We start from the raw sequence: 20,607 nt of genomic DNA, 5'->3' as shown, positions 1-20,607 counted from the left end.
AGAGAGGGAACACAAGCAGGGGGAGTGGGAGAGGAAGAAGCAGGCTCCTAGCAGAGGAACCTGATGTGGGGCTCGATCCCAGAATGCTGGGATCACGCCCTGAACCGAAGGCAGACGCTTAACGACTGCGACACCCAGGCACCCCATCACGAGTGTTTTCTTATATCATTAAATATTCTTCTTGAATATGATTTTTATTTATATAATTTTATTGTATTATTTCTTAAAGTAGGCTCCACAGCCAGCATTGGAGCCCAACGTGGGGCTTGAACTCACGACCCTGAGATCAAGACCAGAGTGAGATCAAGAGTTGGACGCTCAACTGACTGAGTCACACCCAGCGGCCCCACAGAACATGATTTTTAATGGTTGCATATCGCTCTTATAAAACTACCAAGGTCTGCCAAATTAGCTATTTTACTATAGTTGGACATTTAGATTATTAAATCATTGAAAACAATGCTTATTTCCCCCTATCTTTAAAGAAGCGATATATGGTTACAGTAAGATAAAAACATTTTTTATCAGATTTGGGGCTCCAGACCTAGTTCATTCACTATCTAGCTTCAGTGTTTTCAAAGAGAAAAACAGTATCTCATAAAGTTGTTGTGAGGAGAAATAGGATTAATGTATGTAAAATACTTTTAGCCCAGTACCTACGGCATATGGTAAAGACACAATAAATGTTAGTTATTCCAACTAGCTAGTAATATTCAAAATAAGATGGTATCATTTCTGCATATATATATTTTAATATTTTATTATTTAGAGAGATAATTTTTTAGAGATTATTAGAGATAATAATTTAGAGATAATAATTTTTATTATTTAGAGAGAGTGAGTGTACGCAAGTGGATGCATGTGTGAGTGGAGTGGGGGGAGGGGTAGAGGCGGAGGGAGAGGAAGAGACTCTCAAGCAGACTCAGTGCTGAGCCTGGAGCCCCCAGCTGGGCTGGATCTCACAACCCTGAGATCATGACCTGAGCCATAAAACCAAGAGTCAGATGCTTAATCGACGAAGACACCCACGTGTCCCATCATTTCTCCATATATTTTTGTCCATAGTTTGGAATATTTGCTTAGGAGAAATTTTGCTTTGTAAGAAGAATTTTGAAGTCAAATGACAGTTAAGCATACCCTGAAACTGTTTTTGTTCACACCTATTCTAATTTACCCTGACACTTGTAGTCCAGAACATCTATCTTTCCATGTTTTCATCTGTATACACACAAACACACATTTCTGAGTTAAAAAATGATAATTTGGGGTGCCTGGGTGGCTCAGTCAGTTATGCATCTGACTCTTGATTTCAGTTCAGGTCATGATCTCAGGGCTGCGACACTGAGGCCCCTATTGGGCCCCACGCTGGGTGGGGAGACTGCTTAAGATTCTCTCTCCTCCCCACCCCCAAAAAAGAAGACAAGAAAACTTGTTTTAGTATGTATTTTTGTCTATTAGTGACACTGAAAATTAGGTATTTGTATTTGTGAAATGTCTCTCTGTATTTTTGGCCCATTTACCTTTCAGCAGTTAGTGTTTTTTTTCTTTGGTGCAAAAAGATGATTTTATTAAAGCACAGGGGCAGGACCCATGGGCAGAAAGAGTTGCTGCTATTAGTGTTTTCTTATATATTTATATTTGAATTCTTCATATACCAGGAGTTAATATTACCCTGTCATATTTGTTACATATATCCCAGTCTGCTATATGCTTTTTAATAATCTTGTTTTAATAATTTTGTTATGCATAAATATCATTTTTTTCCCCAGTGGTCAAATTAATCTTTTTCCTCTGTGAGGTCCTATATTGTGTTTAAGTTTAGAAAGTCCTTAAATAGGACACACTGAATAATGTGTTAATCTCTCTTCCTCCTGAAATCCTTCTAAATGAGAATAAAGGAATAAAAATGATATAAACCCACCAGAAAAAAGAGAATAGGTGATGGTTTTAATATCACTAAAGAGATGTTAATATTTTAAAATCTGAAACATAGATGGATGGCTGGTACCTGATTCAGTAAAGCAGAAGAATCTGAAAACAATAGCTTGTTAAGAGAAAAGCCAATGAGAAGCTAATTTGTACTTTAGGCTGAGGAACTGGAAGTACCAAAAAATACCTTTAAAGTCAAGTAGCTAAGCTAGCTCAGTTGGTAAAACGTAAGACTCTTAAAAGTCACAGGTACTCAAGTAGGGCTGAAAACAGGATGAGTGGTAGAAAGTCCCTTGCCTTTCTGGAAAGGATGAGCCAAAGTGGCTCTGGATTCTCAAACAGGTGATACATTAAAAACAAAGGGATCAAAGGGTTCAAGGGGATTAAGAGGTACAAACCTCCAGTTATAAAATAAATAAGACATGGGGATATAAACTGCAGCATGGGGAATACAGTCAATAACATTTTAATAACTTTGGATAGTGACATATGGTAACCACACTTACCATGGTAAGCACTGAGTACTATGTATATACATGCTAAATCACTATGCTATACACCTGAAACTAATACACTACAGGTCAACTACAGTCAATTAAAAACATAATCTAAAAACTTAAAATACACATAAAAAAACAAGACAGTCGAATGAATTTATGTATAGTTAACAATGAGAATCCTAGCTTCCCTTTCCAGTGTTCAGAACACTACAAGAACACTGGCAGCCAAAGAGTTAAAAAACCCAAAGAGTGAAAAACTATATATGTTGACATTTGAGCTTTCCCCCTTGAAATGCCCATACCTAATCACTCTTATGAATGGAGACTCTAATCATAAACTGTGTGCTCAGGGGCACCTGGGTGGCTCAGTCAATTAAGCATCTGACTCTTGACCTCAGGATTCTGAGTTCAAGCACTGTGTTGGGTTCCATGCTGGGCATGGAGCCTACTGGGGAAAAAAAAAGAAGAAAAAAATATGTATGCCCAAACTAAGTAGCTTTTTAGTGTTACATTCTTAAATGTGAATAAAAAGTCAAAGATCAGAAGAAAAAGACAAAGGAAATAAAAGAAACCTGGAGGAATAATTGGTACTGTGGGGGGGAAAACAAAAAACTGTCAAACAACAAAAAAAGTGCCCAGTATCCAACAAAAATTTATGAGGCATGCAAAAAAAGAAGAAATATGGCCCATTCATAGGAAAAAAAGAAGTCACATAAACTGTTGAGAAACCTGACACTGGATTTACTAGATGAAGACTTTAAATCAACTATTTCATTTTATTTATTTGTTTTGTTTAAGATTTTATTTATTTATTTGAGAAAGAAGGAGACAGCACAAGAAGGGGGAGCTGCAGAGGAAAGAGGGAGAAGCAAGCTCCCTACTGATCAGGGAGCCGTGATGTGGGGCTCGATCCCAGGACCCTGAGATCATGACCTGAGCTGAAGGCAGATGCTTAACTGACCGAGCCACCCAGGTGCCCCTAAATCAACTGTTTCAAATATGCTCAAATAGCTAAAGGAAACCATGGGGGCAGGGGGTGGGGGAGAGAACAGAATAATAATGTCTCATCAAATAGAGAATATCAATAAAGAGAAATTATGGAAAAGAAGCAAGCAAAAATTCTGGAGGTGAAAAGTACAATAACTGAAACAAAAAATTCACCAGAGGGGTATAAGATATTTGAGCAGGCAGAAAAAAGAATCCACAAACTTGAAAATAGGTCAGCTGAGATTATCTACTTTGTGGGACAACAGCAAGAAAAAAGAATGAAGAAATATGAAGAGAGCCTATGAGACCCATGGGATACCATCAACTTGTATGATGATACAAGTAGTAGAGTGCCACAAGGAGGGGAGAAAATGAGACAGAAAGAATATTTGAAGAAATGGTTGAAAACTTTCTAAATTTGATAAAAGACATAAATCTAACACCCAAGCAGCTCCACAAACTCCAACTATGACAAACTTGAGATCCACATTCAGACACATTTTAATCTAAGCACTGAAAGTTAATTATAAAAAGTACTGAAAGCAGCAAAAGAGAAGCAAGTCATCACATAGAAAGGCTCGTCAATGAGACTAACAGCTGATTTCTAATTTGAAACCATGCATGCCAAAAGGTAGTGGGATGAGATATTTAAAGGGCTGAAAGAAAAAACTGTCAATCAAGAATTTTACATCCAGGAAATCTCAAATAAAGAAAAACTGAGAGAGTTTATTGCTACTGGACCTTCCTTACAAGAAATGCTAATAAGTCCATCAGCTGAAAGGAAAGGACACTACACAGTAACTCAAAGTCATACAAAGAAGTTAAGAACTCTGCTAAAGGTAGCTACACAGGTAAATATAAAAGTTAAAATTATTGTACTTTTGATTTGTAACTTTTTTTCTCTATATGGTTTAAAACTCAAATGTATAAAATAATTATAAACTACATTATCTACATAATGTACACAATGTATAAAGCTGTAAGGTGTGACAACAAAGAGAAAGGAACAGAGTTGTTCTAGGAGCAGAGTTTCTGTATACTACTGAAGTTGATATTAATTCAAACTAGACTGTTGTAAATTTAAGGTGTTAATTTTAACCCCCAGGGGAAGAATGAAGGAAATAGCAGATCTCTCTCATGTGCGTGCTCTCTCTCAAATAAACAAAATCTTAAAAAAAAAACCTCAACTTTAAATGTAAATGAACTAAATTCTATAATCAAAGGCAGAGACTGGCAGAAAGGATTTTTAAAAAACAAACCATTATTCAACGATAGCTGGTCCCTAATTTACAATGTTTGACATTTTTTGATTTAACAGTGGTGCAAAAGTGATACTATACCAGTAGAAACCATACTTCAAATTGTAAATTTTGCTCTTTTCCTGGGCTAGCAATATATAGCATGATACTCTTATGGTGTTGAGCAGCGACAGTAAGCCACAGCTCCCAGTCAGCCATGCAGTCATAAGGGTAAACAAACAATACTTATAATCCTTGTGCACATAGAACCATTTTATTTTTAACTTTCAGTACAGTATTCAATAAACTGTGATATTCAACACTTGGTTATTAAATAGGCTTAGTGTTAGATGATTTTGCTCAACTGTAGGCTAATATAAATGTTCTGAACATTTTTTTTAAAAGATTTTATTTATTTGTTTGAGAGAGACAGAAAGAGCATGAGTAGGGGGGAAGAGGCAGAGGGAGAGGGAGAAGCAGAATCCCTGCTGAGCAGGAAGCCCATGTGGTACTCGATCCCAGGATCCTAGGATCATGACCTGAGCTGAAGGCAGACACTTAACCAACTGAGCCACCCACGTGCCCCTGTTCTGAGCATGTTTAATGTAGGCTAGGCTAAGCTATAATGTTCAACAGGTTAGATCTATAAAATGTCTAACTTACAATGGGGTTATGGGAATATAACCCCATCGTAAGTCTAGGAAGATCTGCATATGCTGTCTATAAACCTTACTCCAAAACCAAAGACACTAGATTGACAGTGAAAGTTTGAAAAAATGATATGCCATGTAAATAATAACCAAAAGAGAGCTGAGAGTGGCTATACTAATATGAGATGAAATACACTTTAAATCAAAAAGCATCAATTCATCAAGAAGATCAAACATTTACAAATATCTATAAACCTAACAATACAGCTTTTCAGGATATATGAAGTAAAAACTGACACAATTGAAGGGAGAAATACAGTTCTAAAATAATAATTGGAAGCTTCAATATCCCACTTTCAATAACAGGTATAACAATCAGACAGAAGATCAATAAGGAAATAGAGAACTTGAAAAAATTATAAAACAACCAGACCTAACATAGCTACAGATCATTCCATTCCACAACAGAATACATAATTCTCAAGTGCACGTGAAACATTTTCCAGGAGAGACCATATATATGTTAGGTCAAAAATTAAGCCTCAATAAATTTAAAAAGACTAAAATAAAAAAACATATTTTCAGACCACAATGGAATAAAACTAGAAATCAACAGAAGGAACTATGGAGATAGGGTACGTGTCTGGCTTATTTGGTGGAGTATGCAATTCTTGATCTTGGGGTTGTGGGTTTGAGCCTCACATAGGGTGTAGAGATTACTTAAAAATAAATTCTCAAAAAAAAAAAAAAAGGGAAATATGGAGAATTCAAAGATGTGAAAATTAGCACACAAAGAAGGTATCACAATACAAAAACTTATACGATACAGTGAAAGCAGTATTCACAGGGAAATTTACAGTTATAAACATATATATTAAAAAAGAAAAAAATATCTCAAATCAATAACCAAACTTTATATCCTAAGGAACTACAAAAAGAAGGGCAAACTAAACCTAAAGCTAGCAGAGGGAGATTATCGATGAAGATTAAAGTGGAGATAAATAAAATATAGAATAGAAAAACAATACACAGAAGCAACAAAACCAAAAGTTGATTCTTTTAAAAGATCAACAAAACTGACAAACCTTTAGCTAGAATGACCAAGAAAAAAAGACAGACTCACGTTACTAAAATCAGGATCCTTACAGAAATAAAAAGGATTGTAAGAGAATACTGTGAACAATATTATGACAACAAAATAGATAATCTAGATGAAAAGGACAAATTCCTAGAAACATACAAACTACCAAACTGACACTAGAAGAACTAGAAAATCTAAAACAAACAAACAAAAACCTCCCCCCCCAAACAACCTATAACAAGAAACTGAATCACTAATCAAAAAACTTTCAGGGACGCCTGAGTGGCTCAGTCAGTTTAAAGCCTGCCTTCGGCTCGGGTCATGATCTTGGGGTCCCTCTGCCCCTCCCCACGCTCAGGCTCCCTCTCAAATAAAATCTTTTAAAAAACCCCTCAAAATAAAAAACCTTCCAGAAGGGGCACCTGGGTAGCTCAGGTGGTTAAGTGTCCAACTCTTGGTTTCAGGGCAGGTCATGATCTCAGGGTTGTGGGACTGAACCCCATGTGGGTCTCCATGCTCAGTGGGGAGTCTGCTCGGGAATCTCTCTCCTCTTCCTCTACCCCTACCCCTGCTCACATGCTCTCTTTCTCTGTGTTTCAAATAAATAAATAAAATCTTACAAAACAAAAAACCTTCCAATAAAGAAAAGCCTAGGATCAGATTCTACCAAACATTTAAAGAATAATTAATGCCAATTTTTCCTCTTTCAACAAATGGAAGAAGGAACACAAGGAATGGAAGACGTGGGAACATTTTCTAACTCATCTGTGAGGTCAAACTACCATGACACCAAAGACAGACAAAGGCATCACAAACATGAAAAAGAAAACTAAAGACCAGTATCCTTAACAAATAAGGATGGAAAAATCATCAATAGAATACAAGTAAACTAAACAGATTATACACCATGACCAAGTGGGCTTTATCTCAAGAATACAAGGTGGCTCAACATAAGAAAATGCACCAATGTAATACATCACATTAATGGAATGAAGGAAGGAAACCACACGATCATCTTGAAGCAGAAAAAGCATCTGACAAAATCCCACTGTCTTTCATGATAAAAATACTCAACAAACTAGACATAGAAGAGAACTTTCTTAACACGAGAAAAAGAATTTATGAAAAATCCACAGCTAACATCCAACTCAGATCAGGAACAAGAAAAGCATGTCCACTCTTACCACTTGTGTTTGACAGTGTACTGGAAGTTCTAGCCAGGCAATTAGGCAAGAAAAAGAAATAAAGGTATCTAAATTGGAGGGAAAGAAGTAAAATTACATCTATTGCATTTGTGGATGCCATAATCCCATATAAAGAAAATCCTAAAGAATCCATAAAACCACCTATTAGTGCTGATAAATGAATTCAGCAAAGTTGCATGATGAAAGATAAACATACAAAAAGCAGTTGTATTTCTATACCCTAGCAATGAACAAACCAAAAATAAAATTTATTAGAAAGTTCAAATTATGACAGCATCAAAAAGAACAAAATGTTTACTCAACACCTTCTCCATCAAATCCTTAATGGCCTTTTCTGCAGAAATGGACAAGCTAACCATAAAATTCATACAAATCTGCAAGGGACCCCTAATAATCAAAACAATCTTGAATGAGAAGAACAAAGTGGGAGGACTCATACATTCTACTTCAAAACCTACTACAAAGCTACAGTAAACAAAACAGTGGGTACTGGCATAAGGACAGACATTTATATCACTGGAATAAAACTGAGACTCCAGAAATAAATCCATACCTCTGTAGTCAATTAATTTTCAACAAGGGTACTAAGACTACTCAATAAGGCAAGAATAATCTCTTTAATAAACAATGGTGGGACAACTACTCACATGCAAAGAATGAAGCTGAACTCTTACCTCACACCATAGACAAAAATTAACTCAAAACAGATCAAAGATCTGTAACAGCTAAAACTACAGAACTCTTAGAAGAAAATTCAGGGGTTATAGTCAATTGTTTCTGAGTTATGACATCAAAAGCACAACAAAAGAAAAAAATAGATAAATAAGACTTCAACAAAATTTAAAACTTTGTGTGTCAAAAGATATTACCAAGAAAGTGAAAAGACAACCCATAAAATGGGAGAGAATATTTGCAAATCATACATTTGATAAGAATCTAGCTTCCAGAATATATAAATAACTCTTAAAGCTCAACAGCAAAACGACAATCTAATTTACAAATGAGCAAAGGACTTAAAAAGACATTTTGCTAAAGAATATAACAAATGGCCAAACAAGCACATCACTAGTCATTAGGGAAATGCAATTCAACACCACAATGATATGCCACTTCATATTCACTATACTAATAAAAGTAAATATGTTTTTGAAACATATAATTTAATAAAAAGGAAACAGCAAATGTTGGAAAACAGTTTGGTGGTTCCTCAAAATGTCAAACTGAATTATAACATGACCTAGCAATTCCACTCCTAGGCATACCCCCAAACTGTGAACAGTTTGCAAACAAAAATTTGTATATAAATGTTCATAGCAGCATTATTCATAACATTTTACCAAAGAGTTAAACGACCCACATGTTTATCGATTAATGAAGGATAAACAAAATATGGTATGTATATATACAAATCAGTATTATTCAGGTACAAAATGGAATGAAATATTGATACATGGATGAACCCTGGAAACATGCTAAGTGAAAGAAGCTAGCCACAAAAGGCCACATATCATATGACTCCACTTATAGCAAATAACAAGAATAGACAAGTCCGTAAGACAAAGAGTAGACTAGTAGTTGTCAGGGGCTGGAGGGAGAAGGAAATGGTGAGTGACTGCTTAATGTGTACAGGTTTCCTGTTTAGGTGATGAAATGTTCTGGAACTATCTGTGGTGATGGTTGCACAACACTGTGAATGTACTAAATGCCACTGAATTGTACATTAAAAAAATTCCTAAAATGGTCAATTTTGTTATATGAATTTTACCTCATTAAAAAATATTTATAAAGAACATATGGCCCTCTGCCTTCTCCCTCTCCGTGTCAGGACTGAGCTTTTAGCTAATACAACTACTCTGAGGTAATGGTCCAATATGCCTGGGGCTGAGATTTTAGCCAGTGTAGGAAAAAGACTGACTACATGAAGGGTAAATTGAGTAAGTATCTTGAAGATGCTAGCTGTGAACTTTCTCACTACTGATTTAAGTCACATAAAATGGAAAAGGAGGCTACAGTAAACTCTGTGATGTTTGCATAGAATCAGAGGTATCAAAGGGTGCACCTGGGTGGCTCAGTCAGTTAAGCATCTGCCTTTGGCTCTGGTCATGATCTCAGAGTCCTAGGATCAAGCCCCTCGTGGGGCTCCCTGCTCAGTGGGGAGTCTGCTTCTCCCTCTCCCTCTGCCCCTCCCCCTGCTTGTCCTCTGTCTATCAAATAAAATCTTAAAAACAAAGCAAAGCAAAACAAACTCTCCAATCTGTAAAGCTCTCCCTAGACAAAGATGGGATAATATGAGCATCAATAAAGATAATAACTACAACGGACTGAAAACATCAAATATATTTAAATCCATGAATAAATAATAATATTTGAAAACAAAACTAAAAAATAAATTGTCACCACTGGAGTATGTCAATAAACAGATTCATTCTTTTGCAAAACTGGTAACTGAAGAAAGTAAATCCTTTCCCATATGAATTATACTACTAAGGAACCAAGTAGTAGATGTAGGGAAGTTTCTCTGTATAGAAGTATCCAAGCCAATAAAATGAAAAAGAAATTTAAGAGTAGCACTGGTTTTGCAACCTAATAAATTAATGAGCCTAGGCACTAATCATCAATGACTGCTAACATCACAAAGGAGGCGAGCCTCCTGAAACAATGAATAAATAACACATCAAGGTTTTTAAAACCAACAGTAAATATTCTATTCAAATTTCTTTCAACTCATTCTATAACTGAACCATCCCTATTTCATTTATAGTCTAAATCAAGGGTCAGCAAACTTTTTCTGTAAGGGGACAGATGGCAAATATTTTAGGCTTTCTTGATCATAGGGTCTTTGTCTTAACTACTCAACTCTGCCTCTTCCAGTTGTAGCTAGAAAGCAAGCATGAACAGGTAAATGAGAGGACATGACTTTATTTACAAGAACATGTGTAGAGAAGAACTTATGGACTATAACTTGCTGAGTAGTTACCTCTGCCCTAAATGATAAGGTAGAGAAATCAATGATTGCTAATGATAAATTAATTCTTCCCAGAAGAAAAAGTTAACCTGGTAATTATTATTTAATCCTCAAATCTAAATCAGCAGAAAGAAAGGTCAACATCATTCTCAGGCTGACCATTCCTTTAATTTATTCTGCTAATTTGAAATGTGTGAGAAGCACGAAGGTGTTCTGATGACTCTGAGTCCAAAAGTTTATAATTGTTCAAACTGTAATAAAGCAAATCTCTGAATATGTTAGGAATCCAGTAATAACTTTTATTTACTGAGTCAACTTGACACATGTAGGTATACATACATAGCTATATACATAGAAATAATTTAGACAGTTGGACCTCACCTTATCAGAAAACCAAATGAGCCTGGACTCTTCGTAATACCTAAACATGCCATATTTAGGATCCAACAATTCTCTCATGATGAGTAAGAAAAATTCTTTGCGTACTCCTCCTGCATCAACAGCATCTTCTCCAACAAATATAACCTAAAACAGCATAATGCAAACACTGAATGTAAAGAAATGGAAGTATATTCTGGAGAGCCGAGAGCCCATAACATGTAATTTAGTACCAATAAATGCTCAGCAATTAATAGTTTAAAACAATTAAGAAGTTTTATATAGTTTTACTTATTAAGTTTCAAAGATACATATAAAACTTCTTAAATTTTTTAAACTATTAATTGCTGACCACGTATTGTAATATATATAATAAAAAATGTCAAATTACCTTAAGTGGCTTTTTGTAGTCTATATTCTTTGTTTTCCTAAGGACTTCCATTGCATCTCCTACAATATTTTCTCTACGCACAACTAGAATTAAGCAGGGATTCACAGATTCAATCACTGGGAGAAAAAGAGAGGAGACATTCTGTCTGTGGGCCTGGTCAATAGCCATCTAGAAAACAAAAGATTAAAATTTTAATAGCGATGCTATAAAGAAACTAATGTGACTGGGTAAGCTAACTTCTACCTATTGATTATAATCCTATATTTTATAATTCCTGTAATAGTACCTATACTACTGAATTCACAGAGCACCTAACACAGTTACCTAGTAGAGCAAAGAGCTTAATAAACTGTATTCTCAACATAAAGAGTGTCCTTTTGAATGTTTTTATACTGAAGTATAACTAATGATACCATTAAGTAAGCATGCAACTATAATATGGTAAATCTGAACACTGCTATTTCTCAAAAAATAACTGGGATAAAGAGAAGAAAAAGAAAGCAGCACTAAAACTACCTCTAATGAAAATAAGGAACAGCCTGGCTAAGTAGTATTATAGAAATTCATCTAGTAGAGTGATCACATGTACTCACAAACCAAGCATTTGGCCTTCACCATCTAAAAGCTTTGTTTTTTTCCTATGGTTTTTCCTGTGTTCTTGTTCTAAAATGGAATATACTATATATTAAAAGCATGAGGCAATTATTGTTTTAACAATGACCATCAAAAAACTGGTCTGCCAGCTGTTAGTATAAACCCTACAAAAATATTTATTTCTTCTGTTGATGAAAATGGATATAAGCACATCTCTAAAATTCCCCTAGTATTTATGATTTAAATACGGGGAGGCACTTAAAATACTAAATGCATTTATTTTAAAGGAATGAAACTATCAAAATTGGAGGGGGATAATTTTTTTTTTAATAAAGATTTTATTTATTTATTCGACAGAGATAGAGACAGCCAGCGAGAGAGGGAACACAAGCAGGGGGAGTGGGAGAGGAAGAAGCAGGCTCATAGCGGAAGAGCCTGATGTGGGGCTCAATCCCAGAATGCCCGGATCACGCCCTGAGCCGAAGGCAGATGTAACCGCTGTACCATCCAGGCGCCCCGGGGGGATAATTTTTTAAAGCATTTAGTGCTCAAGGTTTCTTCCCATCCTTCTCTTAGTCCTTAGCTTCTACAGTCTGATACACTATACTAGAAAACAGAATGCAAAAACTTTTTAATTTACAGGCTCAAAAGATAAAGCAAATCTGTAGCTCTCAAAGTCATAATATAAATCAGTTTAAAAAATCCTCATAATAGCGGCGCCTGGGTGGCTCAGTTGGGTAAGCATCTGCCTTTGGGTCAGATCATGATCCCAGGATCCTGGGATTGAGCCCATCAGGATGCTCCCTGCTCAGCAGGGGGCCTGCTTTTCCCTCTCCCACTGCCTGCTGCTCTGCCTGCTTATGCCCTCTCTCTGTCAAATAAATAAATAAAATATTAAAAAAAATCATTTTAGTGAAAAAATGTTCGACATAAAACAGAGCAAGTTGGGGGAGAAAGGAGAGGGAGGAGCAGGAGATGACCAATCTTAGGAAAATACCTTTTTATTACTAAAAACTTTCTTCAAGGAAAACTTCATATCCTTCCCCTAACAAGTGACCAAATGCCTTTCTTTACATCATCTCATCTCTAGTTACTTCCATTTTTTACCAAGAATATAAATATATAATGAAGCAAGATTTGAAACAAACCAATGTTTATCAAGTAAACTAGTAAAACTGTTTACAAAAATTGCAGATTTCTGTAACAAAAAAGGCTTTTACTTTTTTTTAGATATAAAATGATTAAAGGCTAAACTATTCTATTTTCATTTAAATATATATATATAAGTAGCCCTCATAAGAATATACATGTCACATGCAACAGTCCTCTCTATAAGATACCAAAGGTACTTTGCAAAAGCCAAACCACTGAGGTACAGAATGTTCCCAAGGATTACTGATTATAGGCAAACTTCAAGTATTCACTTTTTAAAAAACCTTACAGAAACAATTCAAAAACCATTCTCAAATCAGAGTAGTATTAAACTATATTTTACCTGCATCTGTAAGACTGCATCTGTTTGTAACAGAGTAGTTTTTGCTTGGGCATCAAATACAAATGGATATGTGCAGATTGTAACAGGGATATCTGCCAACTGGAAATAAAAAATTAAAGTATTAGTATGAATTGATTTGTGATGTATTTTTTTGTAAGTAATGTCATTTCTTTTAAAGCTGATCACATTCTTGGTTTATTCACTTATCTGATCCTCAGGAATTATAAATAAAACATATTGCTTACTTTCAAATATGGAATTTTTACTGATAATCAGATGAGGCACTGGAATAACCCCAATCCCCAATAACCCCAATTTTAGGAGGGAACTGTATACTTGAAAGTCCATACAATTGTAAATAAGTATTTTTTGCTTAGCACATATTAACTCCAAGATTCAGTGAATTAGGCTGCAAATATATTCTAAAACTGGGGGCTTCTGGGGCACCTGGGTGGCTTAGTTGGTTAAGCATCCAACTCTTGATTTCAGCTCAGGTCATGATCTTGCGATTGTGAGATATAGTCCCACATCGGCCTCCGTCCTGGGCCTGGAGCCTGCTTAAGATTCTCTCTCTCTCCCTATTTTCCTCTCTCTCTCTCCGCCTCCCTCTAAAAATAAAAATAAAATAAAATTGGGGGCTCCTATGTTAAATACATTACTCAGTTCTTCTATTTTAGGGCTATTCTAGTAGCTGAGGCCAAAAATAAGCAAACCAATTATTCATTCATTTAACAGATATTTACCATATGCCATTAGAGAGCCAACATTATTATAAATCAACATTCGTTTAACCTACAAAATTAGCACGAGTATTATTTTCTGTCAACCTTTAAAGTTGAGAAAACTGACCTATTATTGCCATTATCACACATTAATCACTTTACAATTATTTATCCTAGCAAGTAATACAGTGATTGATTGCTAAGTATTTTAACAATGCAGAATAATACAAAGAGCTACGAATTTCCAGCCATAGATGCTTGCAGTTGGAAAAGGATGTATTCCTACCATGTAGCCAACAAGGCAATGTTTTTGTGTCAGCTCTGAAACAGAGCCCCCTGCTATAAGGTTTCTGTGAAGACAATACAACATGAAACAACCCACTTAAGTGCTTAAGAAAGTTCTCTTTATTAAATGTGAATTCACATTTCTATACATCACTATGCATTACTTCGTTCTGTATTTCAGTCTTCATTGCAGGGAAGCATATACGGTTTAACATATTTCAAGTCCCCATGCTCTCTCTAAATTGTCTTTCACAGTAAACATTCCCAGTTTTTCCAGACATTCTGAAAATAATATGGTTTCCAGCCCTTCTCCATCCTAAATGCCTTCTTTTAAGTGTATTTTATCTAAGTCTCTCTTAACAAAAACAAATAAAATAATCCAACAGGGCCCAAATGAGACTATTAACTCTTTGTTGTCAACATATAAGACAGCAGGCTGAGTTATATTAACCTTAAATCCTCATTCTTTACTATTTTTCATATGAAAATTTTTACCTTGATCCTATATTTGTGCCACTACCTGGCAGAAAGTGATTTCACTACTCTGAAACTCAAAACTACCAAGATGATTTTCAAGGTCCCCTCTGGTTCTAAATGTCTATGATTTCATAATTTTATGTGCCACTTCTATGTGAAGATGAGGAAGCACACAATATTAGGCCCATGATATAAAGTTAACTCTCAATGTTTCCCTGGTTCAACTGCTGGGAAAAACAAAACAAAACAAAATAATAAAACCTAAAGTCTATAACAGAAGTATGAAAGAAGTACTATAATGATCCCAAGTGTTAAAAAGGTGGTTTAGGCTTGTTGATAATGTAAACTAAAATGCTAGAACTTTCTATGTTAAGACAGTATATTACACAAAGTGAGGAAGATGACCATAATGAGTTTATTTAACTTTATGATCATTTTGAGTATCAATTAGTTTGAAAACTGAAAATCATTTTAGTTCTATAATATAAAATATTTTCTACCTTACTGGGTAAGCATTTGTCAGATTTTAAAAGTTGTCTTCCTTATTACAAAGGACACACATTAATTTTATACTGAAAGACTTTAGGACGGTTGAAACTATTTTAACAAAAATATCGTTGAAAGGCATCATATAGGTGTAGTGTTAACTAAAACAGAGGTTTCACTTTTCTTCAGAAAATTCCTCTGAAATGTTATATAGGACAATTCCCAAATACTTATTAAAAAAATAGGGGCGCCTGGGTGGCACAGCGGTTAAGCATCTGCCATCGGCTCAGGGCACGATCCTGGCGTTATGGGATCGAGCCCCACATCAGGCTCCTCCGCTATGAGCCTGCTTCTTCCTCTCCCACTCCCCCTGCTTGTGTTCCCTCTCTCTCTGGCTGTCTCTATCTCTGTCGAATAAATAAATAAAATCTTTAAAATAAAATAAAATAAAAGTCACACAAAACAGAAACCTTTTGCTCTCCTATCGCTTAAGACAAAACAGAGTATATCTTACTCTGAACAAGAGACTTCATTACACCAAACTTACCTCAGTTAATCCATGGTTGACATCCTAAGACAGCAGTGCAGAATGTAACAGTAATGAGGAAAGAGCAATGTTAGTGTCCAAATTCAACTATTTCTATTCAAAGTAGCATTTCACGTATTTTGCTACAGAATATTGAATTAATGAAGTAGACCAAAATACACCTACAGCAAAACTTACCCATCGCATGTGCACCTTACGTAGCTATATCTATAAAAATAAGAACTTTGCCTCATGTATCTTGTGGTCATAAAATTATCAAGGCTTGAACATAATGAAATTTGGCTTTAGCAACTATGCACCCCATTTGTAGAATTTAGGTAGAATAGGGAAACTAAACCTAAACTTGGTCTTGAAGATATAATTTTATGTCTCAGTTTCACCATCTGGAAAATGGAGAAAATATTCCTCAGACTTCAGGACTTGATTAATTTTGAAAAAATGTTTGAAAAGTCTTTAGTAGATTAAAATGCTATATGTAAATAAAGTGAAGAAAACTAAGCTATTAGTTGTTTTAACTGACTCATTTAATTTGTGTGCTTCCCCTATAATAAACTGTAAACATCAGTATAACAGCTGTCAGTGAGTTTTGTGAGAACTTGCAGCCAATTATTGAACCTAAGGATGGGTGTGGGGAACTCCCCAAAATTGCAATTGGTGGAAGAAGTGAGGGCAGTCTTTGCGGACTATTCCTTCTAACCTCGTAGTTTGCTAAATGCTCGCACACCTTTCAGGTACCTTTGGAGACTTTAAGATATGAGCAAAGACAGGGTTCTCTCACTATATTGTGCTAAATAAAACCAAAGCAGTATGAGCATACGCAAAATAAGACTCCATACAAATCCAATTCAGAGAAAGGAAATTACTGATTAATATTTTAAAATTCAGAGTACCACATTATCACTCGGTAAGTGCCCTTCCTGGCAGTGTTAAACAAGAACATATTCAGAAGCTGTACTGCAGAGAAAGCCTTTTACGTTGACGCTCAGTTTAATTTGAAACCAACTTAACAGGAACACCTGACATTCTTTTATAGTATACCTTGTGGGACATTTTAAACATGCTATTATTACAATGAAAGTCTAAACAAGCAAAGAAACCCTTTCAATATTTTCTGACTACCTATAGAGCCTGCTTGATAACATACTAGATACCAAGACAGTTTATATCATGGGAGATTAAATTTTTCTTAAGTAAATAATAAAATAATATATATGCACTGTTTTTTTTATTGCTCCATTATATAGATAAAGGTGCTATGCACATCATTATGCACTGGGGAAGTCAATAAGATTGTTAGAATTTATGGTATGACTAAACCATACTAAAGCAGAACCTAAGTTTTACCGTAAGCTGAAAGGGATATAGGAAATAATGGGACATACGGAAAACCTGAGAAAAGAAGAGAGGCTTTTAGATACCAAGAAGAATGATTATCTGGAAGGGCAGAATCAAAGGGTAAACCAGATTAAGATCATTATTAGAAATTTCAATTTAAGGGTTAAGGATCTTAGACAAAAGCTCAAACATTTTAAAAAAGGTAAATGCAAAAAGAAAAAAGGTAAATGCTTAAAAGAGCATGGATTAACTCTTCTGGGAAATATTAGAGTTGCAAGGTAGTTGTTATATTAGTTGCAAACCTGATTCAGTCAAAGTAGTATTTCCGAGAGAATTTTAAAAGGAAAGCAAAGTCAAGTGGGGTTGGAGAGAAGGCTATCATAAAACATGTGAGGTCAATTAAAGGTCTATTGCTAAAAATTCAACATATCATTCAATATGTGACCTACTACTGGCTCCAAATCCACACACTCAAGCACTAGTTGTTGGCTGTTTTTAGATGGGAGTCCTAAATATGGGTCAAAGCATGCCTAATTTTAGTTACTCAATGTTCTAGAAGCTGGAGTGAGAAAGGCTTGAAGCCATGTTCAAAACTCAGGTTCTCATGGTTTAACAGACTTCACTAAGGATGCTTTTAACACCAATGACTAATGATGGTTGGCTATAGACAAAAAGATGGAGCTCCTTGGCACCTTTTAGTTTCAACTAATTACTTATGGCAAAACATTATACCATTGCTGGTGTCATCTTGATATAATGACATAACACAGGATTACTCTAAGAAGGCATGAAGAGGGGATACTAAAGTTAATGAAGTAATTCCAGTAAATATGAAAGGTCTTGTTAACTAGATAGAAATACAGTGAAGGAAATGGAAATATGTAAACATAATTTGGTAATCTAATGCATAAGGAGCTAGTTGAAGAATTTAGTCAGCTAAACATTAATGCCATTAAAAATGATAAGGGAGCTTTAAAAAGCAAGGGTGAACTTTTCTAGGAAATATTACAGTTGCAAGGGAGCACAAATGTACTTTTCTTCTTTTTATTAAATGAGAACAAAACTCAAACCCAGAAAGAAACTGATGTATCTTTCCCAAGCTGGTCTCCCCAACTGTTCTATCACATCACGTTGCTAGCTCAGCACTGTCCGTAAAGTACAACTTTAACTCCACAGAACAAATGCAGTGATTATTTATATATACAGCACAACTAATATCAAATAAAGACTTATGACTTAAATATATGTAATGTAGCGTCAAAGACTGTAAAAATGTCACCAAGTATTTTCATTAGTATCTACTTGTATCTGACATGCTTTACATAGCTTTACAGCTCTTGAAATAAATGAGTATGTATTTTTAAAAATGCATAACACAAATCATATAGTAATTCAAACAAGCAGACCCAGCACATACCTTTCTATACATCATTCTACATTAGTCAATTTTTACTAAATAAATATTTATGATATGTATGTACAGTAACTAGAAGTATAAGCAAGGGAAGAAAAAAGAGCAGAGTTTAGTAGCAACCACTAAAGTATTTTCAACTTAGAAGCAAAGTTAAAAGAGTTAAATATACAACTGGGAATAGTACCTATAAAGTGGGGAAAATGCAAATAGCAGAAGAGAAAAAGAACCCAGGTGCTATTTTATTTTGCCAAGAGATTAACTGTAGAGGGAGAAAAACAGAGAAAAAGCAAAAGGAATTCAACTGAAAAAAAGTTTCATACACCAAGATCAGAGTCTTAAAAAAAAAACAAAAAACAGAGAAGCTTATATAGGATCAAGCAAAAATTTTTATAAAATCATGTAAAAAGAAAGGTAAAAAGGGATGGGAAAATGAAGGGATGAGGTAAAGTTAGAAGTCTGAGCAGTACAAAAGGATATTATAAGAAAAGCAAAGAACTTCACAGAATTAGTTTTTATTGTTTAGGGATCAGGGAAGTGTATACCTGCTGGATTCTTAAAATCCTTGATTGGGAAAGAAAAGAATGGAGGAAAAAAAAAGATCTCAAAAGATTATAGCATGAAGACAAATATAATAAATGTAAATTAATTTCCTTGCAGTATTTAGAACAAGGTAAAGTTTTCATACACACACACATGTGTGTGTGTATATAATACTTATATATTCCTTAAAACTCATAGTAATTATGTTTTACCAAAGAGTATTTTAAGCTTCCACACTGATGCAATGGAATTATTTCAAGACTATAACTCTTATTCAATAGTGGTATACATGTGTGTACATATACATATGTTTTGTATGTATGTGTATATACATATGTATATATGTATACAAATACATATACATACACATCCATATCATCACAAAATAGCATGTGATTATCTTTAGGATAGATTCTTTAAAATCTTACTTAGAGTGTTAATGTGATACTTCAGCCTAGCATTAAGACTAGTAATACAAGTATGAATTTTATTAAAAAGCCCCAGGAAAAAAGTTTTTAGAGTTATGTGTAAATGTGATATGTGAAAGAAGCTCTGTGAAATCCAATGTCATAATATAAATTAATGAACTACATAAGAGTTGCACAAAGACCTTTGAAGTAAATGCCAGCTTTCTATTCCCAGAGGTAGATTAGAAGAACGTAAATCATGGGTTCTACATTTTGATTTCTAAGATGTGATATTAAACCCACTATGCAAATTAAAGAACAAGCTTTCACTCATTCTGTCTACAAATGAAGAGAAAGGAAAAGCCTGTGGTTGAAAGAGTAGAGTAATAGAGGGCAATTATCAAGCATAGCAAACATATAATCTGTAGAGAATGAGAAGCAAAGAGGAAAAGCCTAGAAATAGGAAGATACTCCTCTTCTGCCTCCCCCTTAGCAGAAAACAGTAGCACTGAAATAACTCCTAAGGAAATTTAATTTGATATCACTACAGCTATATGCCAAGAGGAGCTTGGATCGGGCCTGCCAAACTTAAAAGTAAACATTTAAACCACAGCTTTTCCACATAGTACCAAGATTACTACAAACTAAAAAATCCTATTAGACTAGCATTTGTCCTACTTGCTCAGAATACAAGTAGTTTATGACCTACAAACTAGACAAATTCAGATGACAAAGGTAACTAATTCATGTGATACAGGAGGATATGATTCTCTAAGATAATGTTTCTCAAACTGGGCTTGTAGATCCCCAGAGGATATAATTTTAGGGCTCTATGAGTGCTCTGAGAGAATTTGTAATTTTAGTGTTCTTATACCAGAATTTTAAAAAATTGATTCAAAGAATCTAAAATTAGGATAATCCATTTTATAATCCCAGTATTACCATGAAACTCCAAGAGTTGCAATGGTTGTGAATGTAATC

At 34.8% G+C, this 20,607-nt stretch overlaps 1 protein-coding gene across 4 annotated transcripts in view; it reads right to left on the bottom strand.

Moving 5' to 3' along the window:
- HERC4 (HECT and RLD domain containing E3 ubiquitin protein ligase 4) overlaps positions 1-20,607 on the bottom strand; it is a 132,423-nt gene that overhangs the window by 14,402 nt on the left and 97,414 nt on the right. For 2 of the 4 annotated variants that reach the window (XM_026504313.4, XM_026504316.4), the window contains 4 exons: positions 15,931-15,954; positions 13,414-13,512; positions 11,325-11,492; positions 10,937-11,080 (listed from right to left, as the gene is read on the bottom strand). In XM_026504313.4, coding sequence (XP_026360098.1) covers positions 10,937-11,080; positions 11,325-11,492; positions 13,414-13,512; positions 15,931-15,954 — 435 coding nt within the window. The remainder of the gene's footprint in view (positions 1-10,936; positions 11,081-11,324; positions 11,493-13,413; positions 13,513-15,930; positions 15,955-20,607) is intronic. The other 2 variants (XM_026504314.4, XM_026504315.4) reach the window with 1 other exon arrangement.

The sequence above is a fragment of the Ursus arctos genome, unplaced genomic scaffold, assembly GCF_023065955.2.
Source record: "Ursus arctos isolate Adak ecotype North America unplaced genomic scaffold, UrsArc2.0 scaffold_7, whole genome shotgun sequence".
Taxonomy (NCBI): Eukaryota; Metazoa; Chordata; class Mammalia; order Carnivora; family Ursidae; genus Ursus; species Ursus arctos.
Note: the sequence above shows the minus strand (reverse complement) of the source record. Positions and strands in the feature narration are given on the sequence as shown.